General features: G+C 40.3%; 2 protein-coding genes, 1 long non-coding RNA gene and 1 pseudogene across 4 annotated transcripts; 2 read left to right on the top strand and 2 right to left on the bottom strand.

Annotated features, from left to right (window-relative positions):
• Positions 1-2,600: 2,600 nt before the first annotated feature.
• LOC141781120 (cytochrome P450 2K1-like) lies at positions 2,601-7,583 on the bottom strand (annotated as a pseudogene).
• On the top strand, positions 2,956-5,380 carry LOC141781131 (uncharacterized). 2 transcript variants are annotated; one of them, XR_012596779.1, is made up of 2 exons: positions 2,956-3,041; positions 4,585-5,380. It is a non-coding gene; the product is annotated as an uncharacterized LOC141781131 (long non-coding RNA). The 2 variants fall into 2 exon arrangements; XR_012596780.1 differs by lacking the exon at positions 2,956-3,041 and adding an exon at positions 3,377-3,594.
• Positions 7,584-10,585: 3,002 nt separating the features above from the next.
• On the bottom strand, positions 10,586-17,425 carry LOC141781553 (cytochrome P450 2K1-like). The gene is made up of 10 exons (XM_074657370.1): positions 17,414-17,425; positions 16,518-16,577; positions 15,239-15,404; positions 13,823-13,978; positions 13,573-13,733; positions 12,899-13,078; positions 12,550-12,691; positions 11,350-11,534; positions 11,083-11,224; positions 10,586-11,005 (listed from the first exon to the last, which is right to left on the bottom strand). The coding sequence occupies exons 1-10, from the start codon at positions 17,423-17,425 to the stop codon at positions 10,812-10,814; spliced, it is 1,398 nt and encodes a 465-aa protein (XP_074513471.1). The 3' UTR covers positions 10,586-10,811.
• Positions 17,426-19,674: 2,249 nt separating this feature from the next.
• On the top strand, positions 19,675-23,784 carry LOC141781111 (RNA-binding protein with serine-rich domain 1-like). The gene is made up of 7 exons (XM_074656637.1): positions 19,675-19,813; positions 20,945-21,088; positions 21,186-21,371; positions 21,481-21,586; positions 21,923-22,076; positions 22,172-22,313; positions 23,329-23,784. Coding segments are annotated over exons 1-7 (840 nt in total). The 5' UTR covers positions 19,675-19,811; the 3' UTR covers positions 23,435-23,784.
• The last annotated feature ends 79 nt before the right edge of the window (positions 23,785-23,863 follow it).

Raw genomic sequence — 23,863 nt, 5'->3', positions numbered from 1 at the left:
CAGCAAAAACATCACGTGCCATAACTCATGAATATTAATATTGTGTAAACTATGAATAGGCTGGATCAGGGATAGCTTGGGGTTCAGACTTCACGAACTGACCCATGCACTGTATGTTGTCAGGGACACGTAGACTGGATCCAGATATCTGTATACTCTTTTATTTTTACTTATGCAACATTAATTGTTCGGAATAAATTGTATTATTATGCTTTAACCCGTCTGTTTGGAAAATCTCTTTGTCATACAAGATTAACCAGCACGTAACTGGGCCTTGACCTCTCGGAGGTAGAAGGCCAGTTCCTTCAGTAACGAATGTACAGAGAAAAAAATCTTAGGTACTTTTTGAGGAACAATTAATTTGTTAATGATTTGTATCTATTTAATTGTTGTTTTCCCCGTCCTCATATTGTAATCATTGCATTTTTTTTTTTTGGAAAAGATTAAACAAACTACTGAGCGAGTGCAGGAAGCCCTAAACAAAATAGTTAATTGGGGTGAAAAGTGGGGATTCAAGATTTCAGTAGAAAAAAGAAAACATATTGTTTTTGGTAATAAGAAAACTGAATGTCAGGGTTTATTTATGTATGGACAAGCAATTGAGAGGGTAAAAGAATTCAAATTCTTACAACGTACGAAGCTCGGTCGGTTTTCTTTAGGTGCCAGACCATGTTGGGGTAGAAGGGAATGGGGCAGCAGATATGGCAGCTAAAGGGCACTGAAGAGAGTGTGTGAGTGTATGCATCAGGGTGTCGACATATCATCAAGGAAAACCGAACAGCTGTGTGGCAGAAACAGTTGGAAAATAAAAAGGAGGGCAGCCATTACGGCTCAATACAAGAGTGTAAAGACAGAGCACTACTATCTCGGCAATGAGAGAAGGCAAACTGTCATTATGACCAGATTAAGTCTAGGACACTGGATTGGCATGGGATCTAGCGAAGATGGGCAAGCACGAGGATAGACTATGTGGGACATGCAGGAAACAACAAACTGTTAAACATTATGGAAAGCAGCCTATATAAAGAGCACAGCTACTGTATATGCCACATTATCACACATGGGAATACAGACAGTCATAATGAGAAGCCTTCTTAATCCCACCGAGAATCAGAAAAAGACTGAAAGCAGTCCTTGAATTCATCACAGCAATGGGATTACACCTTTGGAAATAGTCATAATCCCAATTGCAACCTAATCCTGACCGGTGAGAGGCAACAATGTGCCGCAAGGCATCTAGTCTGCCGGAAAGCACAAGAAGAAGAAGATGTCCACTAGTCCTCTGCCAGATTGTCTTTTGCATTGAGCGTTCTTGTCATATACCTGCCTGATTTCCTCAACTTGGATTCTTCGCCTGCCTTTTTACCTGGTTAAGTTTGCCTCCATGCCTGGTTTTGACCTTTACCTGGTTTTGGATGAAAGAATTTTGAACTTTGCTCTTCACCTAACTGTCATGAGTCGTGCTTGTGGGTTTCCATCTGTTCTGTGCCAGCAAGCGTTACACTAATTAACCAAAATGAAAACATTTACAACCCAGTAAAGATTTAACACTGCATTCCCCCATGCTACAAACAACTGTTTGCTTTGTTAAATTGTTAAAGGGACTGTTTGTAATTTCTTACACATATAAATCACCTGGGTCGGTGTCCCATGCGCGCTCGCATCGCGCGCATATGCGCGTTCGCATCGCAGTCTCTGCTGTACTCTGCTCCTCTGCCTGCTTGCCTTCACTAAGCTCGCTCCACCTCACGTGCATACGCACACACTCCACACTGCAGAAGAGTTAGTAGCTCTGAGAATATCTAGTGAATATACAGTGGACGTTTGTGCAGAAATAACTGCTGCAGCTCCTCCAGACCAACAGAGGTTTCCCGTGTCTTGTGAGAGTGAAACGTTATCGTCTCTGACCGGGTGCCGGTGTCTCCCTCCGGCCGCAGTCGGGAGGCTGAAGCAGGAAAAGCCAACACTAGGATCAGCAGTGATTCATGGAGAGACCTTTGTCTGGTCAGCTAACATTACTGCCAAGCAGGTGAAATATAGAGTGATATTGTGGTTATAGCTGACGTGTTTCGCCTCACTGTTTTGAGCGATGCTCGTTCATGTCTATTTAGAGCGAGCAAGCACGAGCCCGACGCTGACTTTCGTTGACTTAACAGCCACAGGTGTCTCTGTTAACAAGCATTTCTGATTCTTACAAACAATCCCTTTAAGTAACCATATGAACATAATGTTCTCTGCTTTGCAGATCGTCATGAAGAAAAACAGCCCCTATTTATATAAAAGTACTACTACTACCACTACTCTCAATCAGACTTGTTTTTATTGTCAGCCAGACAAGTAAATCAGGATGAGATGATTCTTTTACTATTATTGGGAAATTTCAGTGATTGGAGTAATTAAAATGAATTGATTGAAAACAACATGATCTCAAGGGATTAACTGAATTCACATTTAAATGTGACAATAGTAAATGCATTAGTGTCAATAATGATAACATACAGTATATATTAAATCAATAACCTCTGCCCTATGATGACAGTGTTCTATTATGTTAAATGTTTTGGCTAGTCAATCAAAAATGTCATATTCAGCTTTTTAGCAGTTTAATTGGTGCAGCTGTAAATTAGCCCATTGTGATGTGTGTGGTCACTTTTGCCACACACAGTAAACTGCAGACACAGATATTCCTTGCTGATACCCTAACAAAGCACTCCATTTGAAGATGAAATGTGTTAACACAGTAACACAGGAGTTACTTTTTCAATGGTTTAACATTCTCAAAAGCTTTCCACTGTGCAAAAGTGTTTGATTTGAAAGTTACTAATTTCAAAATCCCTCTCGACTGACGGCACACAGCTCATGAGGTGACGGGTTGAGGGTGAAGCCCACAAATGGGGTCAGATCCAGTTCATCCTCTGTGACTCCAGGTGGAGGAGTGAAACGAAAGCGCTGGAGGAGGAAGGTGAAGAAGAGGAAGAGCTCCATTTTAGCCAGACTTTCTCCTGGACACGCCCTGCGACCTGTCACAGAACAAACTTCGGGTAATCTGAAAAACTTCAATTGGTATTGACAAGAAGTGTTAGCTGAGCTCGCTAACCTGCAGAGAAAGGTATGAAGGCGTCTCTCTTGACAAACTTCCCATTCTTGTCCAAGAAATGGGCAGGATTAAAGGTGCGTGCGGTCTCCCACTCACTTTCATCCCACAGAACTGATGTCATAAGAGGATACACAGGGGTCCCCTTGAGAAAGACAGTTTATTAATACTTAGAATGTTTTAAACAGCTTTCAGGAATCAAGTATGCAGTTGTATCCTGTTTTATAATTTTGCCTGAATTGGAAGAATTGTTTTAATTTAGATTTTTACCTTTTTAATAAAATAGCCCTGGAAGGTCACATCTGTGCTGGTTTTGTGAGCAATAGCGATGGGAAGGATATTCGCTAGTCTCTGTGTCTCATGGATGACAGCGTCAGTGTAGGGCAGGTTCATCCTGTCCTCTACCTTGACCTGACGGCTTCCAACCACCCTGCTCAGCTCCTCCTGGACCTGGTCTGGAAATTAGAAAATAAGAGGGGACACTAAAAGGCAAAGCAGAAGTAAAGCATTGTTTTTTTGCTTAATGTGTAGAAAGACTAACATGATTGCATCTCACCAAACTCTCACAGAAACATCTCATATTAATGAACACAGTCCACAACACATCACCATTGCTGTCACAGCATTTTGCGCAAGTAAGATCAGATTCATCTCAATGCCTTTAGTGTAAATGTCGGACCATCTGGGAGAACAATGAAATGGTTGTGACACAGTGAATAGTTTGGCTAAATGGGCATTATGATAGCTTGCACAGTTTTCACGTAATCGCAGTTTATGTTTTGTGAAATTTTCAGACCGTTTCAGATTTTATAATGTAATTATAATTTAGCTATGGAATCAGTCGGACTTACACATTTGGCAATAAATGCCTGGAAGTGACAGCAACTCCAGGCTACGCTCCCATAAGGGCCCATATTAAATTTGTCACAAACACACACACACAAACTATTTACTGTGTCATAGCCATTTCAATGAGGCAGCATGCTACAGCAGGGCTTCAATAGATCAGGGCCATAATTAATGTTATTTATTACACCTGTGATTACTCTGCAAATGCTGCTGTGAACACGCACACACAACCCTTCATAATAAAAGCCCCATAGAGTAACTATCTTTACAGGAAGCTCACGATGAGACTTGTTTTACAAAATAAAAGCCCCCAACTCTCATTGTATGACAACAGGGAATTAGGGATTCACCTAGTTTTTCAAAATAAAAGCCCCCAACTCTTACTGTATGTTAACAAGAAACTATGTTGTTTTTTACAAAATCAGTCTAACCTGTTTTAAGATGTTTTCTGCCCACCCCAAGATAGATGTATTTATATAGTCTGAAAGTTACAACCGACCCTTTGAAGGCAACCATAATGCTGATGTGGCCCGGGATGAAATTGAGTTTTACACCCCTGTTCAGGGGTAATACAGGTAATACAGAAAATTTCCAAAGCGACACAACAAATATTTCAACTTTCAACTTACCTTGTATTTGAGGATATTTGGCCATGATCAACAAAGCCCATCTCAGAGTCGTTCCTGTTGTGTCAGTACCAGCCGCAAAGATGTTTCCGACAGATGACACAAGGTTCTCCATGTTGTAGCATGAGTCCGTAATCCCTAAATCCTTATCAACAGGTGAAAAGTTAAATGGGTTCATATTTCTTTTAAAAGGAGCTCTAACCATTTTTCATCTTCCAGCTATTGATTGTTTTAATAAAAATGGAATGGTGTTTAATGAACTCATGTTAAGCATCAATTAAGTCATAAAAAAAATCCAGGAATTAATCATTATATACTTATTGTTTTATGATATTACACTAGATTTCAATACCTCTAACTTCTGCTTGTGGACCAGAAAGGAGTCCACATATCCTCTGCACATCTGAGCATTCAAAGTTTCTTGTAAACGTCCGATCAGCAGCTTTATTTGTTTTCTATTGTCAGCAACATTCTTCCTGATACGCATCCTGTTGGTCACCCATTTGAACATCCAGGGGAACATGTTGTACAGCTGTAAATAAATAGGGAATAACACACGTTCAACCTATTATTACCTGTATAATATGAAATAACAGTCTTTATCCATGCTAATGGTCCCATGAGTCTCTAATTCTCATTACACCCCACAAAACATGTTATGGTTTATTTAATGAAAGACAAAGTGGTACTTGTATTGAAGGAGAGCCTGCTAGTCGAAGGTTTTCATTGGCTCGCTCTACCATACTAGTAAACTCTGGATCACTGTATTCAAATCTGCTGCCATAGACAATTGAACCGATGATGTTGGAAACTGCATAGTTTATTGACCGGGCAGGACTGAAGGGTTGACCTGAAACAATCAAAAAATGTAATGAGTTAAACAACAAAGAATATAGAATTCCATATAAACATATAATACAATACAGGAGAAGAGTTACCTCCATGTTCTTCAAACACTTTGATCAGATACTGAGTCTCCTCAATGATTTTGTCCTCTGCTGCTTTTTTGCCCATCCCAAAGTCTCTCAGGTTGGTCAGAGCAAAACGCCGCATTTCTTTCCACGATTCCCCATTGGCAAATAAGATTCCTTTACCTAAAGTGAAAAGAAGTACACGTTATATCAATTTGTGCCAAATCTGATTCCAATATTTTCCAAAAAAATGTGAGCAAGAGTGCTGCACAGTGCAAAAATGTAATAATGAATGAAACCTTTTGCTATCGTCCCTATAAGTGAATTTGCCTTGCACAAAGGGCATAAAAGAATATCAAAAGAACGTCAACCATACATGACAGCACATTCTATAACATAAAGATCATCACAACATATCACGGTCTTAAGTGAGCTATCGCTTTTAGTATGGCAAAATGAAAGTTATAGACACATTCCAGTTTAAATATTTGGGTTATTAATATTTAATAATGTTCACGAATGTAGCTATTATATTTCTTTTTTCATCACAGGCTAGCATTATATTGATTTCATTATTTGGCTCTTTATTTAGCTGTGTTATATTAACATCGTCATTGAATCGAATGACTATGTGTCATCTGATAAACTTATACTCATCATTATCACTAAAGCCTGCTGCTCTACTTACTACTTTGTGAACCACTTAAGTCATTGGCAGCTGGGGAGAGATATCTGTCTCCAAATTCCCCAGCATAGTTGACCAGCGCCTGCTTCACTGTCTCGTATCCTGCCAGGATTACCACTTTCTTGGGTCCGAAATATACTGTAAACACTGATCCATATTTCTTGGAAAACTATGAAACAAAAAGCAGACAATGTCGTGATCATTAGCCTACAACTTTGAAAAAAAGACAGGATATTATGACATGATTTTAAGTTTTACTGCCTTAGTAGTATTGAGATCATCACAACTTTACTCTAATTCCAAACACAGATGAACAAAGCTGCAGTAAACTAGTGACCAGAATATCTTGTATCCTACAGTAAAGTTATCCAGAGAATCCTGCTCTCCTAAAAGTGTGATTATATCAAATCCAATTTCTTATACTATATACACTACCATTAAAAAGTTTATAATCGCCTGCCACAGGAGCTTGATCCGGTACAGTGAGATGGGCGAGAGGACTACTGAATGGTCTTGTATGCTTTTAGGTTGTAGAAAGTCATCTTTACAAATATATGTTATTTTGCATGAAAGGTTTGCAATGTCATGTTTTGTACATGGAGAATAAAACATTGTACAATGGTTCAACCAGACTGACAATTGAAGGGGAAGAAAGAGACAAAGATGTGGTTCAATAATGATCGAGGGTCACTTATGCTTTTCTGGACCGGAAAACTAATTAAAAATCAAAGCATATTGTCGTATACGTACTTTATGTCGTGCAACACTGTGAGGACATAGACTAAATGGCAGTTTAAATCATTGAATTATTATTTTGGGGCAAAAACTATTTCAAATGTAAATAATACATTTGGTGTCTGAATTATACTGTTTTTATATATGTTAAAATAGCATCAAAAACATCAAAATAACAGGTGATTCCACACTTTCTAACGGTAGTGTATCATTAACATAGCATTTACTCACCTCATACAGTGTACAGTGGGGTGACTTAAGATCCAGCTGCAGCAAATTTGCCAAACACAGGCAGTGGCCAGGGTCCTGGAGGCTCCTTTCTTTGACGGTCAAAGTTGGGGAAAAATACATAAAAGACCAGTAGAATCGCAACAATGCCCAGTAGAGTGGTTATACTGGGGGACTGCAGAAAAAGGTTTTCCATGATGACAGGCACACAACAAAGTCGGAGACAATATTTTTGTATTTTATATTGAGTGAGTATTGGAGTGAAGCCTTGTCCCAATTTGACCTGACACTGTGAGATACTCTGCAACCTGAGCCAGTAAATACATTGTAAGATAGTCTTCTTTATTATCCTTTGGTTAATGATTTACGATTATTTTGTTTGTTTATAAAGCACAACATGTACGCTACTGTCACCGGGTTACATCTCTGAATTGCTCAACCCTATTCCACCTCCCGACCCCTCAGAACTGGTAAGCAATCACTGCTCTCCATTCCACGCAGCCATAAAACCAAAGGTGATCGAGCATTTTCAGGTGTTGGTTGAATAGTTTGCCACTGACAATTAGATCTTCACCCTCCATTGATACCTTTAAAACTGTCAGCAGTGAGAGAGAGATGTTGGTGAGTGGAGAATATGCCTGACCTATACAAATATTTTAACCTGGTTAAGTGTAATTCTTTGTTCAAATTCATACAGTTTGTACATATTTGACAAAAGCACAATTTTTGAAGGACCAGCTATAGATAATACAATTCAAAGTGATCCAAAGCCTGTTCTGCAGGAATTATAACAACCTCAGTCAGTTTCTATCACTCTTTAGGCATGAGAAAATCTTGAACTTCATTTTTTCTTAAACATGCATTTTTTGGGGGGGAGTTTTTCCACATGTCCACGTAGGTAGACAGCATGCGTTTTAATCTTCAGCTGAAGAAATATGTATTTAACAAACCAATCAGGCTAGAAAACACGATGGAGAAGAGCTCAGTGTCCAGAGGATTTTGTTTTTCTATTATTATTCTTTCTCATCATCTTTCACTACCACCCTGTAGGTAGTAGGCTCTCTTTCTTCTTCGGCACACACTCCCTACACACTGTAGGAAAATCACTCATAAAAAAAAAAACTTTTTTATAATAGGTAACTATAAGGCCATCATTACGCTGTGCGTAACGAATGTACAGAGAAAAAAATCTTAGGTACTTTTTGAGGAACAATTAATTTATTAATGATTTGTATCTATTTAATTGTTGTTTTCCCCGTCCTCATATTGTAATCATTGCATTTTTTTTTTTTGGAAAAGATTAAACAAACTACTGAGCGAGTGCAGGAAGCCCTAAACAAATTAGTTAATTGGGGTGAAAAGTGGGGATTCAAGATTTCAGTAGAAAAAAGAAAACATATTGTTTTTGGTAATAAGAAAACTGAATGTCAGGGTTTATTTATGTATGGACAAGCAATTGAGAGGGTAAAAGAATTCAAATTCTTACAACGTACGAAGCTCGGTCGGTTTTCTTTAGGTGCCAGACCATGTTGGGGTAGAAGGGAATGGGGCAGCAGATATGGCAGCTAAAGGGCACTGAAGAGAGTGTGTGAGTGTATGCATCAGGGTGTCGACATATCATCAAGGAAAACCGAACAGCTGTGTGGCAGAAACAGTTGGAAAATAAAAAGGAGGGCAGCCATTACGGCTCAATACAAGAGTGTAAAGACAGAGCACTACTATCTCGGCAATGAGAGAAGGCAAACTGTCATTATGACCAGATTAAGTCTAGGACACTGGATTGGCATGGGATCTAGCGAAGATGGGCAAGCACGAGGATAGACTATGTGGGACATGCAGGAAACAACAAACTGTTAAACATTATGGAAAGCAGCCTATATAAAGAGCACAGCTACTGTATATGCCACATTATCACACATGGGAATACAGACAGTCATAATGAGAAGCCTTCTTAATCCCACCGAGAATCAGAAAAAGACTGAAAGCAGTCCTTGAATTCATCACAGCAATGGGATTACACCTTTGGAAATAGTCATAATCCCAATTGCAACCTAATCCTGACCGGTGAGAGGCAACAATGTGCCGCAAGGCATCTAGTCTGCCGGAAAGCACAAGAAGAAGAAGATGTCCACTAGTCCTCTGCCAGATTGTCTTTTGCATTGAGCGTTCTTGTCATATACCTGCCTGATTTCCTCAACTTGGATTCTTCGCCTGCCTTTTTACCTGGTTAAGTTTGCCTCCATGCCTGGTTTTGACCTTTACCTGGTTTTGGATGAAAGAATTTTGAACTTTGCTCTTCACCTAACTGTCATGAGTCGTGCTTGTGGGTTTCCATCTGTTCTGTGCCAGCAAGCGTTACACTAATTAACCAAAATGAAAACATTTACAACCCAGTAAAGATTTAACACTGCATTCCCCCATGCTACAAACAACTGTTTGCTTTGTTAAATTGTTAAAGGGACTGTTTGTAATTTCTTACACATATAAATCACCTGGGTCGGTGTCCCATGCGCGCTCGCATCGCGCGCATATGCGCGTTCGCATCGCAGTCTCTGCTGTACTCTGCTCCTCTGCCTGCTTGCCTTCACTAAGCTCGCTCCACCTCACGTGCATACGCACACACTCCACACTGCAGAAGAGTTAGTAGCTCTGAGAATATCTAGTGAATATACAGTGGACGTTTGTGCAGAAATAACTGCTGCAGCTCCTCCAGACCAACAGAGGTTTCCCGTGTCTTGTGAGAGTGAAACGTTATCGTCTCTGACCGGGTGCCGGTGTCTCCCTCCGGCCGCAGTCGGGAGGCTGAAGCAGGAAAAGCCAACACTAGGATCAGCAGTGATTCATGGAGAGACCTTTGTCTGGTCAGCTAACATTACTGCCAAGCAGGTGAAATATAGAGTGATATTGTGGTTATAGCTGACGTGTTTCGCCTCACTGTTTTGAGCGATGCTCGTTCATGTCTATTTAGAGCGAGCAAGCACGAGCCCGACGCTGACTTTCGTTGACTTAACAGCCACAGGTGTCTCTGTTAACAAGCATTTCTGATTCTTACAAACAATCCCTTTAAGTAACCATATGAACATAATGTTCTCTGCTTTGCAGATCGTCATGAAGAAAAACAGCCCCTATTTATATAAAAGTACTACTACTACCACTACTCTCAATCAGACGCGTTTTTATTGTCAGCCAGACAAGTAAATCAGGATGAGATGATTCTTTTACTATTATTGGGAAATTTCAGTGATTGGAGTAATTAAAATGAATTAATTGAAAACAACATGATCTCAAGGGATTAACTGAATTCACATTTAAATGTGACAATAGTAAATGCATTAGTGTCAATAATGATAACATACAGTATATATTAAATCAATAACCTCTGCCCTATGATGACAGTGTTCTATTATGTTAAATGTTTTGGCTAGTCAATCAAAAATGTCATATTCAGCTTTTTAGCAGTTTAATTGGTGCAGCTGTAAATTAGCCCATTGTGATGTGTGTGGTCACTTTTGCCACACACAGTAAACTGCAGACACAGATATTCCTTGCTGATACCCTAACAAAGCACTCCATTTGAAGATGAAATGTGTTAACACAGTAACACAGGAGTTACTTTTTCAATGGTTTAACATTCTCAAAAGCTTTCCACTGTGCAAAAGTGTTTGATTTGAAAGTTACTAATTTCAAAATCCCTCTCGACTGACGGCACACAGCTCATGAGGTGACGGGTTGAGGGTGAAGCCCACAGATGGGGTCAGATCCAGTTCATCCTCTGTGACTCCAGGTGGAGGAGTGAAACGAAAGCGCTGGAGGAGGGAGGTGAAGAAGAGGAAGAGCTCCATTCTAGCCAGACTTTCTCCTGGACACGCCCTGCGACCTGTCACAGAACAAACTTCGGGTAATCTGAAAAACTTCAATTGGTATTGACAAGAAGTGTTAGCTGAGCTCGCTAACCTGCAGAGAAAGGTATGAAGGCGTCTCTCTTGACAAACTTCCCATTCTTGTCCAAGAAATGGGCAGGATTAAAGGTGCGTGCGGTCTCCCACTCACTTTCATCCCACAGAACTGATGTCATAAGAGGATACACAGGGGTCCCCTTGAGAAAGACAGTTTATTAATACTTAGAATGTTTTAAACAGCTTTCAGGAATCAAGTATGCAGTTGTATCCTGTTTTATAATTTTGCCTGAATTGGAAGAATTGTTTTAATTTAGATTTTTACCTTTTTAATAAAATAGCCCTGGAAGGTCACATCTGTGCTGGTTTTGTGAGCAATAGCGATGGGAAGGATATTCGCTAGTCTCTGTGTCTCATGGATGACAGCGTCAGTGTAGGGCAGGTTCATCCTGTCCTCTACCTTGACCTGACGGCTTCCAACCACCCTGCTCAGCTCCTCCTGGACCTGGTCTGGAAATTAGAAAATAAGAGGGGACACTAAAAGGCAAAGCAGAAGTAAAGCATTGTTTTTTTGCTTAATGTGTAGAAAGACTAACATGATTGCATCTCACCAAACTCTCACAGAAACATCTCATATTAATGAACACAGTCCACAACACATCACCATTGCTGTCACAGCATTTTGCGCAAGCAAGATCAGATTCATCTCAATGCCTTTAGTGTAAATGTCGGACCATCTGGGAGAACAATGAAATGGTTGTGACACAGTGAATAGTTTGGCTAAATGGGCATTATGATAGCTTGCACAGTTTTCACGTAATCGCAGTTTATGTTTTGTGAAATTTTCAGACCGTTTCAGATTTTATAATGTAATTATAATTTAGCTATGGAATCAGTCGGACTTACACATTTGGCAATAAATGCCTGGAAGTGACAGCAACTCCAGGCTACGCTCCCATAAGGGCCCATATTAAATTTGTCACAAACACAAACTATTTACTGTGTCATAGCCATTTCAATGAGGCAGCATGCTACAGCAGGGCTTCAATAGATCAGGGCCATAATTAATGTTATTTATTACACCTGTGATTACTCTGCAAATGCTGCTGTGAACACGCACACACAACCCTTCATAATAAAAGCCCCATAGAGTAACTATCTTTACAGGAAGCTCACGATGAGACTTGTTTTACAAAATAAAAGCCCCCAACTCTCATTGTATGACAACAGGGAATTAGGGATTCACCTAGTTTTTCAAAATAAAAGCCCCCAACTCTTACTGTATGTTAACAAGAAACTATGTTGTTTTTTACAAAATCAGTCTAACCTGTTTTAAGATGTTTTCTGCCCACCCCAAGATAGATGTATTTATATAGTCTGAAAGTTACAACCGGCCCTTTGAGGGCAACCATAATGCTGATGTGGCCCGGGATGAAATTGAGTTTTACACCCCTGTTCAGGGGTAATACAGGTAATACAGAAAATTTCCAAAGCGACACAACAAATATTTCAACTTTCAACTTACCTTGTATTTGAGGATATTTGGCCATGATCAACAAAGCCCATCTCAGAGTCGTTCCTGTTGTGTCAGTACCAGCCGCAAAGATGTTTCCGACAGATGACACAAGGTTCTCCATGTTGTAGCATGAGTCCGTAATCCCTAAATCCTTATCAACAGGTGAAAAGTTAAATGGGTTCATATTTCTTTTAAAAGGAGCTCTAACCATTTTTCATCTTCCAGCTATTGATTGTTTTAATAAAAATGGAATGGTGTTTAATGAACTCATGTTAAGCATCAATTAAGTCATAAAAAAAATCCAGGAATTAATCATTATATACTTATTGTTTTATGATATTACACTAGATTTCAATACCTCTAACTTCTGCTTGTGGACCAGAAAGGAGTCCACATATCCTCTGCACATCTGAGCATTCAAAGTTTCTTGTAAACGTCCGATCAGCAGCTTTATTTGTTTTCTATTGTCAGCAACATTCTTCCTGATACGCATCCTGTTGGTCACCCATTTGAACATCCAGGGGAACATGTTGTACAGCTGTAAATAAATAGGGAATAACACACGTTCAACCTATTATTACCTGTATAATATGAAATAACAGTCTTTATCCATGCTAATGGTCCCATGAGTCTCTAATTCTCATTACACCCCACAAAACATGTTATGGTTTATTTAATGAAAGACAAAGTGGTACTTGTATTGAAGGAGAGCCTGCTAGTAGAAGGTTTTCATTGGCTCGCTCTACCATACTAGTAAACTCTGGATCACTGTATTCAAATCTGCTGCCATAGACAATTGAACCGATGATGTTGGAAACTGCATAGTTTATTGACCGGGCAGGACTGAAGGGTTGACCTGAAACAATCAAAAAATGTAATGAGTTTAACAACAAAGAATAAAGAATTCCATATAAACATATAATACAATACAGGAGAAGAGTTACCTCCATGTTCTTCAAACACTTTGATCAGATACTGAGTCTCCTCAATGATTGTGTCCTCTGCTGCTTTTTGCAGCAGACAAAGTGGTACTTGTATTAAAGGAGAGCCTGAAAGTCGAAGGTTGGCACTGGCTCGCTCTATCATACTAGTAAACTCTGGATCACTGTAATCAAATCTGTGGCCATAGACCATTGAACAGATGATGTTGCAAACTGCACAGTTTAGTGACTGGGTAGTATCGAAGGGTTGACCTGAAACAAACACAAATTTGAATGAGTTAAACAAAAAACAAATTTGGAATTCCTTATAAAGATATAATACAATACAAGAGAAGAGTTACCTCCATGTTCTTCAAACACTTTGATCAGATACTGAGTCTCCTCAATGATTTTGTCCTGTATTGCTTTTCTGCCCATCCCAAAGTCTCTCAGGTTGGTCAAAGCAAAACGCCTCATTTCTTTCCACGATTCCCCATTGGCAAATATAATTCCTCTACCTAAAGTGAAAAGAAGTACACATGTTATATCAATTTGTGCCAAATCTGATTCCAATATTTTCCAAAAAAATGTGAGCAAGAGTGCTGCACAGTGCAAAAATGTAATAATGAATGAATGAAACCTTTTGCCTAAAGTGAAATCAAGTACACAGGTTGTATCAAAATGCAGTTTTTGCCATTTGAAACCTACTATACAATATTTGTGGGTTTTATAGCAAGAGTATTTACACTGCACAGTGCAAGAGTTTTTCAGAGATATATCCTCTGGCTTCTGGTAAATTTTAGTGATGTAACTCAAAGTACTTTTTAGCCACACCAGCATCATGGCTGTAGTGATGGCAATGTCAGTCGGTCAGTCTATTACCTGATGATTTACCATGACATTTGGTACAGACATTCATGGTCCCCAAAGGATGAATCCACATGACTTTGGTCATCCCCATGACTTTTCTTCTAGTGCCACCATCGGGTCAAACTCCAATAAATCAAAAGATCCCTGACCTCCGTGGTGATGAGGTGCTTTGAGAGGCTTGTCAAGACTTCATCAAGTCCTAACTATTCCCAACCGTGGACCTGCTGCTGCTGTTTACATACCGCTCCGACAGATTCACAGACAATGCCATAAATCACCTCATCCCCACTGCCCTGGTCCACCTGGAGGGGGTGTTGTGATCAAATGCTGTTTGTGGACTACAGCCCAGTGTTTAATACAATCATCCCTTCCAGACTTGTGATGAAGCTTGAAGACCTGAGACTCACCCTGTGCATCTGGGTCTTCAACTTCCTAAAGGACAGACCAGAGGCAGTGCTTGTGGGCGACCACACCTCATCCCTCCTCAACATCAACACAGGAGCCCCTCAAGGATGTGTCCTGAGCCCCCTGCTGTACTCCCTGTACACACGATTGTCGCCACGTCTGACTCCACCACAGTCGTGGTGAGCCTGATCTCTGACAACAAAGAGAAGGCCTACCTACAGGAAGTGACTCACTTGGAGAACTGGTGCCAGGAGAACAACCTCACTGTAAAAGCCAGCAAAACTAAGGAGCTGATAGTGGATTTTGGGAAGAAGAAGGAGAGGAACTACCAACCTCTCCGGCTCCACGGGGCCCCCTGTCTAAGTAAAGTCACGCAGCACATTTTTTTGTCTGTACATTGTTAGCTGTGTTATATTAACAAAGTCATTGAAACAAAGGACTATCTGTCATCTGATAAATGTATACTTTGAGGGATTATCACTAAAGCCTGCTGCTCTACTTACTACTATGTGAATCATGGAGGTCATCAGCGAATGCAGGGACCTGTCTGTCTCCAAACTCTACAGCATGGTTGACCAGTGCCTGCTTCACGGTCTCGTATCCTGCCAGGATTACCACTTTCTGGGGTCCAAGATATACTCTGAACACTGATCCATATTTCTTGGAAAACTATGAAACAAAAAGCAGACAATGTTGTGATTATTATGACATTATTTAAAGTTTTACTGCCTTAGAAGTATTGAGATCATCACAACTTTACTCTAATTCTAAACACAGATGAACAAAACTGCAGTTAAGTGACCAGAATATCTTGTATCCTACAGTACAATTATCCAGAGAATCCTGCTCTCCTAAAGGTGTGATTATATCAAATCCAATTTTTGATACAATACCATTAAAAAGTGTGGAATTGCATGCCACAAAGGTACAGTCAGATGGCTGGGAGGACTACTCTTTATTTTTGAATGGTCTTTTATGCTTTTAGGTTGTAAAAAGTCATCTTTATATGTACATGGAGAACAGAATCCTGTAAAATGGTTCAACCAGACTGACATCTGAAAGGGCAGAAAAAGACAAAGCTACCTCTGAGAAACAGGAATAAACAATAAGAATATAAAAAATGAACAGTCATTGGTAAAAGAAATTGGAAGCTTAGCATCAAAATCTGTTTTAAATCAGATTTAAATAGGAACAGGGCCCTGGTTCAGTGTCAAGTGTGCAATAATGCCAAGCTGGAATTAATAGGTGTATTGCTTTAGCAAAGCTATTGAGTAAAGTGCAGAGGGCCCAAAGAAAAATAGCTTCTCAAAATATTTAGAGGGCACTTGTGTTTTTCTGGACTGGAAAACAAATTAAAAATCAAAGCATATTTGGGGGTTGAAAAATGTTATAACACTATTCTCCCCTGTCATGCAACACTGTGAGGACATAGACTAAATGGAAGTTTAAATCATTTAATTACAATTTTAGGGCAAAAACTATTTCAAATGTTAATTAAAGCTGCGAGCAGCGATGAACGGACCCTCGCACCTCCTCGCGTGTCGGGTGTACTGGCGGGACACCGACTGACGTGGCCAGGCACAGTGAAACCGGAATTCTGATGAGCGCGATGCCATCTCCCACAAGACACTACGATAAATTTTTGCATGTACATTTCATCAGGACTACACCCTTATCATGCCCCCACGCCACGGTCAGTGTGCCAAGTTTAACAACTTTTGGGGCATGTTAAGGTCGTCAAAAAGGCGATTCATTTGCATGAAAAAAAAGAATAAACCTTACAGTTTCAATAAGGCCTTCGCTGGCCCGATGCTGTCGGGCCAGGGTCCCGGAGGCTCCTTTCTTTGATGGTCAGAGTTGGGGAAAAATACATAAAAGACCAGAAGGATCCCAATAATGCCCAGTAGAGTGGTTGTACTTGGGGACTGTAGAAACAGGTTTTCCATGACGACAGGCACACTCTCAACAGTCAGAGACAATGTTTCTGTGTTTAATGTGACCTGACACAGTAAGAAGTCCTCTATTATAGCTACAGTGTTGTTTTTGTTACTATCCCTTGGTTAATGGTTCAATCCACATCGGAACATCAAGTCCAAAGGTATGTAAGGTACAAGCCAGGTACAAGTCCAAACTACGTGCCAACATAATTAATTATTAACACAAGATGTGGAAAGTGTCCCCCTGTTCTAGACGTTTGGGGCAATGTATCAAAAGTTTTATCTAAAACCATAATACATAATCCAACTTTACTCCTCCTCAATAATGATTTACAATTAGAGCAGCAGCAGTGGGTAGAAATGGAGCAAATATGATTAAAATAAGTTATTTTTATAAAACGGTCACTATATCCTGACCGTAGTGCATGAGACAGGTAATCTGAAAAGAATAATGTGCCTCTGTGTCCTCCGCTGCTCCTAATGGCATCTGCAGGATTTTACAGACCGGAGAAAAACAACTAATCAGAGCCGATCTGGAGTCAGCCGTCTATGAGCGTCACGAGTCAATCACTCACAAACAAAGCAACACTGATCAAATAGGAACGCTCTGTGACTGACCAAAGTCTCCCGTCTAGGGCTAGATTTTTTAAAAGCCTGTAAACAGAGCCATGATGCCAAAAATATACTGCCTACTGAAGCTTCAACTGAAATATGGTGCAAGTTGTTGCTGGGAGGTCTCACAGCTGTCGCCATGGGGAGGTATGACGACAGAGGGGTGGCAGGGATTTATGTGCATGCAAAACATTTTCACTATTTTGCATCTCCTTGAGCACCTCACGCCAGGGAAGGAGGGGGGGGGGGCAAACGGGACCAGCTCCAAGAGCAGAAAACCCCAAAGCGTATCTGACCACTTCTTCTTATCATTTCAGAAAGGGGTGCGGTGTTTAGTTGGCGGGAAACAGCATTCTCCTCCCATCTGACAACTATACTGATTCTTTCAGTTAAACTTCTTTTGCAGGATTAATACTAATTAATTTGTTTCACCCATGGGGTCGGCCCATCTACAGGTTCAATAATGTCCAAGTCCATCAATTCCTCTATTCTGGACTCTACTGGTTGAATGGTATGCGCCTGATGGGCTGGGCTACAGGCCTCACCTCTGGGTTAGTGTGCAGCCTAACCTGTCTTGTTTTCAGCTTTCCAACTCCGCTGAATACTTCTGGGTACTGCTGTTGGATTGTTTGCTTAATGTCAGTTACAGCAGAAATGTTCTCACCTATTCTCAGAACCCCCGGTCGTGTCGCTGTCTTTTTTCCCAGCAGTGGTTCACCGTTTCCCTTGATTACAATGAACTCGGCATGTTCAGTTTTGTTTCCTATTAAAACTTCACATGTAAATGCGCCCTTGACTGTTAAAGGGACTGTTTGTAACTTTTTAAGTGCATAAATGTACCGGGTTGGGACACATCCGCGCTCGCGTGTGGCCACTGTACTCTCCTCCTCTGCCTGCTTGCCTTCACTCACACACAGCGCACGCGTTCTCGCTCGCCCAGCTCGCTCCACCTCTAGACGTGAACGCGCGCTCACTCCACACTGCTGCAGAGTTAGTTTACATCTGAGAATATCTAGTGAATGTACAGTGGACGTTTGTGCAGAAATAAATGCTGCAGCTCCTCCAGACCAACAGATGTTTCCCGTGTCTTGTGAAATGATGGGGCTCCGCAGCGAGTTCCGTTATTGTCTCGTTACCGACCGGGTGCCGGTGTCTCCCTGCTCTCTCCGGCTGCGGTCGTGAGGCGATAACATGCTGCGAAGCCCCGCTTCCTCAGCCTGCGCTGAGGCAGGAAAAGCCAACACTAGGATCAGCATTGATTCATGGAGAGACCTTCGTCTGGTCAGCTAACATTACTGCCAAGCAGATGAATTATAGAGTGATATTGTGGTTTTAGCTGACGTGTGTCACCTCACTGTTTTGAGCGATGCTCGTTCAGGTATATTTAGAGCGAGCAAGCACGAGCCCGACGCTGACTTTCATTGAATTAACGGCCACAGGTGTCGCTGTTAACAAGCAATTCTGAAAGTTACAAATAGTCCCTTTAATTTAATGTATTATTATTTTCATGTATAATTTTACATATTTTATTTGTTCTTGTCCTGTATGCACCTTGACCTTTTTACTCTAATGAAATGATCTATGAGCCATGTTGTTTGTAAATCTGAATTTGTTCAGTAAAAAAAAAGAAAAAAAACAACAACAAAAAAAAAACTATGCACGCACTATAATAAACCGGAAACTGTCAAGCATGTTCTTATAGAGTGCAACAAATATGACAAAGAAAGAAGGGAATTGCTCTCAGGAGTAGATGATGGAAATATTACAATGGGGAATCTGCTAGGAAAGACATCTAAGAAAGTAAACAGTCTTCTATTTAATTACTTAAGTAATTAAAGGAGGACGGTCTGCAGGACAGATAATAATGCATACTGTGCACTTTAGACTAAGCTACTGGAGTTACCCTGCACTATACTCATTTTTAACAGTCTGTTCTGCACTATATTCACTTTTTTTTAATAGTCGTGTATCACAGCTGTTACCCTGCACTATATTCAGTTTTAACAGTTTTCTTCATCTCCTTGTATTTTTATATCTGGTATATTTTTGTACTTTGCACTACTAACTTTTTTACTGCCTTTTTACTAACATGTTTTGCACCATGGAACTGTGATGCTGGAAACTTGAATTTCCCTCGGGATCAATAAAGTTACTATCTATCTATCTGTCTATCTATCTATCTATCTATCTATCTATCTATCTATCTATCTATCTATCTATCTATCTATCTATCTATAAGGGCAACAGAAATAATGGAGAGAATTGTATTCTATTTGTTATTATTATTATTAATAATTCTTAATTTTTTTATTGTTTTTATTTTTTTTCTTTCTTTATTTTATTATTATTATTATTATTTATTGTTTTCCTGCCAATCTCCTGCTCCACACCTCCAGTCCAGTAGGTGGCGGTAATGCAATAAACACCAAACAGGAAGAAGAAGAAGTTACGTCATCACTAAGCAACGTTTCCTCCGGCGGCAGCGAGTGGTTGAAGCAGAAACACATCACCTCGTTTTGATACAAACATGTAAGTTTAAGCCTTTTATTTGTTAGCAGTCGAGCTAGTTTCGATTCCAATACGTGTTTAAACATGTTCGGAGAATCGTGTCACCTTTTTAACCGCTTATACACTTATAAATAGAGTAGATAAACGATGAAACAGCAGCCCAAGCGGCTCCGTGCTGCTTGTTTTGAGGAGTTGGTTGAATGAAAGAATCAATGGCGGCGGGTGTTTTTACCTAAATACCGTGTTTAGCAGTAAAGTTCACGAGTCTGAGATGTTTCAGTGACTATAGTAGTAATATAAGAAGATTATACACAAACTCAATACAGTAACATAAAAAAACGCCCAACATTTTGTGCAATTTTTATATTATTTTATATCAGAATCAGAAGAATCAGAATGGTGTTTATTGCCAGGTGTAAGAGATATACACTAGCTTTGTTTTTTTTGGTGCAAGTAAGCAGTATAATAACAAAAGAATAGATAAAAACGTTAGAATAAAATAAGTTAAAAGTCTACCAATATACAAAATTATAGTATTTGTTGTCACAAGCACATTGTTGGATCATGTTCATGTGTTAAGGAAACTGTTAACTAGTTTAGTTCTGAAACAATATTTCATTTGTTGACATAAAATGTGTGTCCAACATTTGAATATCTTGAGTTTTGGTCTGTTGGTCAGATAAAAATAGCAATTTTAAGGCATTATCTTGAGCTTTGGGGAGTTGCTGACACTCTACAGACTAAATTAATGAAAAATAATTGTTAGTTGCAGCCCCACATCATTCACAAAATATGATCTTAAAGTAACAGCTATATAATAATAACAGTAATAATATAAGAAGATTATACACAAACTCTGAATACAGTAACATAAAAAAAACGCCCAACCTTTTTGTGCATTTTTTAGTCTTTTATAGTATTTGTTGTCACAAGCACATTGTTGGATCATGCTCATGTGTTGAGGAAACGGTTAGGTAGTTTAGTTCTGAAACAATATTTCATTAGTCGACATAGAGATTGTCCAGTCCTATAAATACAGGGGGGGGGGGCAGCATCACTGTGTATGATAAAAACAGGATCAATAAGTTTATCAGAAAGGCTGGCTCAGTGATTGGTCTTGCATCAGACTCATTTCTTGCTTCTTGACTTTAGGGCACCGTCACCCACAAAGCGGAAGGAGGAGGAAAAGACAAAAGACAGAGGCAAAGAAAAGACTAGTACCAAGGAAGGAGACAAGGAGAGAGGACGGGAGAAAGCGAGGAAACGCCGCAGTGCCTCTACTGGCACCAGCAGCAGGTTTGTTTTTTAAGTTGCATCTGATTATTAGTGTTTGTGTTAGTGACAAAATCCGTCTTTTTTTCTTACCTAACATGTTTTTCTTTGTTTTGTCCAGGTCCAGATCTAGCTCTACTTCGAGCAGCAGCTCTGGTTCGAGCTCGGGTTCCTCAAGTGGATCCAGCTCATCTGGTTCCAGCCGCTCTGGTTCCTCAAGCTCTCGTTCCTCCTCCTCTTCCAGCTCCTCAGGTTCCCCCAGCCCCAGCCGTAGGCGCCATGACAACCGCCGGCGCTCCCGCTCAGCGTAAGTCACTTCATCTAATCCAGCGATACTCTATACGCTGTGATGTCTTGTATTTTTACTCGTTTGAATCCTGATGAAAATAATCAATGTTTTGTTTGTGATTCTGCAGCTCCAAAACACAGAAGAGGGGAGATGATAAGGAGCGAAGAAAACGAAGCGCAAGCCCCAAACCAACTAAAGTTCACTTAGGGCGGCTGACCAGGAACGTCACCAAGGTCAGCTGAGAAATTAAGCTTTTTATAGCAGAACGCATGATGTACAGTATAACATGATTTGAGATTATGGCACTACCTCAGAAACATGTTGGACAAAAATGGAATTGTAGAAAAGTAAAAAAATAAAAAGTTTTGAGATGATGCCATTATTTTAAATCTTTATGAATATTGTCCAGTAAACAAACTTTTCATTTCCTTTGTCTTGTTGCCTATTTTATGTATTATGAATTCAGATTATTTTATACATCAACAATAACAACATTCCTTCAAAGATAATCAGAGTTTTCTGTTACCATGGTTCTGACAAGCATACTGTATGTCTTTCTTTTTGCACAGGACCACATCCAGGAGATCTTTTCCACTTATGGAAAAATCAAAATGGTCGACCTGCCGATGGACAGGATCAACCCACATCTGTCCAGGGGCTACGCTTATGTGGAGTTTGAGACTCCTGATGAGGCCCAGAAGGCCCTCAAACACATGGACGGAGGTAGGCCAGCATGTTTCCTTCAGTGCCTCTGCCTCTTGCACGATTACTCTAGGCATACGTGTTGGATGACTGTCTGATGACTTTGTTTTTGACAGGTCAGATTGATGGACAGGAGATCTCTGCATCTGCCGTCCTGACTCAACGAGTCCGTCCTCCACCTCGTAGACCTTCTCCCCCTCGCAGAATGCCCCCACCGCCCCCTATGTGGCGTCGCAGTCCACCACGCATGAGGAGAAGGTACATTGAATGATTTTTTTTTAGCTATGTCTATCTATATTTGATTTTCACACTATTGTATGTTACCATAAGTTCATGTTCTCTGGTTCAGACCGTTAAGCCTGCTCATTCTTCCTGCCTTCCCATCGCAAGAGTTTTTTTATGTCTCGGTGCCCCCAACGATTATGTTATCGGGTTGTCCGTCCGTTCGTCCCATCATCGTGAATGCGATATCTCAGGAATATCTCGAGGGAATTTCTTCAAATTTGGTACTGATGTTCACTTGGACTCAAGGATGAGCTGATTTTGATTTTCAAAGGTCAAGGTCACTGTGACCTCACAGACATTTCACACAAATATCTAATGGGATGAATTGATGACATTTTATATACGAAAGTTCAACTTCATGTTCTGCAAAAACACTTTTCAGGCCATTATTCAACGTCATAACTCTGGGACAGAAGGGGATATTGTGGCCATATTTCATATTTGGTTGCAATAGATACTGAATTGGTGACGCTAATCTTGGGTGCCCACCTTGAAACTATGGTGGTTGTATAGATCTTCTGTGCTGCTGGGTTGCAGATGTATGTGAAGCATCCACGTTTTAGAATTTGTAGCTTCTTTGCAGCAACATCCATATTTGAATCATTGCCTACTATCATGGCTACAACTTTGTGTTTATCAGAATCGGCTTTATTGGCCAATCATGTGAACATATACAAGAAATTTGACTATTAATGTGTAAGTTCATTGAGAGAAACAAAAAAATAGCCTTCCTTAACCGCTTGTTGAGACTGCTGACCTCTAAGCCTTGATGCCACCACCGCGAAGAGCTCAGCATTGGCTACTACAGACTGATAGAAGATCTGCAGGAGCCTGTTGCACACACTGAAGGATCCGAGTCTCCTCAGGAATAACAGTCTGCTCTGTCCCTTCCTGAAGAGGACCAACATGGATGCAAACTGCAACTTGACTGGTTTGCAGAGGCATACAACTGATGGGCGGTAAATTTAGTTCCCTTTTGTCTTTGCAGGTCCCGCTCCCCGAGGAGGCGGTCCCCAGTACGTCGCCGCTCACGCTCCAGATCTCCTGGTCGCAGGCGCCACCGCTCTCGTTCCAGCTCTAATTCTTCCAGATAGACGAGTTTCCTACCTCCTGATAACAAAGTGATCTCTTAGATTCTCTGTCACCAGATCAGCTGGAGTTCCTGCTTTCTCAGACCTCATGGACTCACCAGAAATAATATCATCTGCATTGTAGCCAACAGAAACATCGACCTGCATGTAGAAAGCAGAAATGTTTTTTTAATTATTTTTTTTGTGCAAATGTGATTTCTTTTCGTATTTTCAAGTTTTCCCCCCCTTTGTGTTTGAAGCTGAGGTTTTGCTCCACTGAGATCCACAAATATTTCTTTTAAAGTGTGACTTCTTTTTATCCTGTACTAAATTTTTAGACATTTTGAAAAATAAAAATGCTGAAACATGTACAATATGGGAGTCCAGTGTGTAACTGTCAGATTCTGAAAGGCCTTCGCTGTTCGCTTCTTGGCGCAGTGCCTGCCAGCTTTG

Source organism: Sebastes fasciatus, chromosome 13, assembly GCF_043250625.1.
Source record: "Sebastes fasciatus isolate fSebFas1 chromosome 13, fSebFas1.pri, whole genome shotgun sequence".
In the NCBI taxonomy this organism is placed as follows: Eukaryota; Metazoa; Chordata; class Actinopteri; order Perciformes; family Sebastidae; genus Sebastes; species Sebastes fasciatus.
The sequence above is the reverse complement of the archived record's forward strand: the minus strand, read 5'-3'. Positions and strand labels throughout refer to the sequence as shown.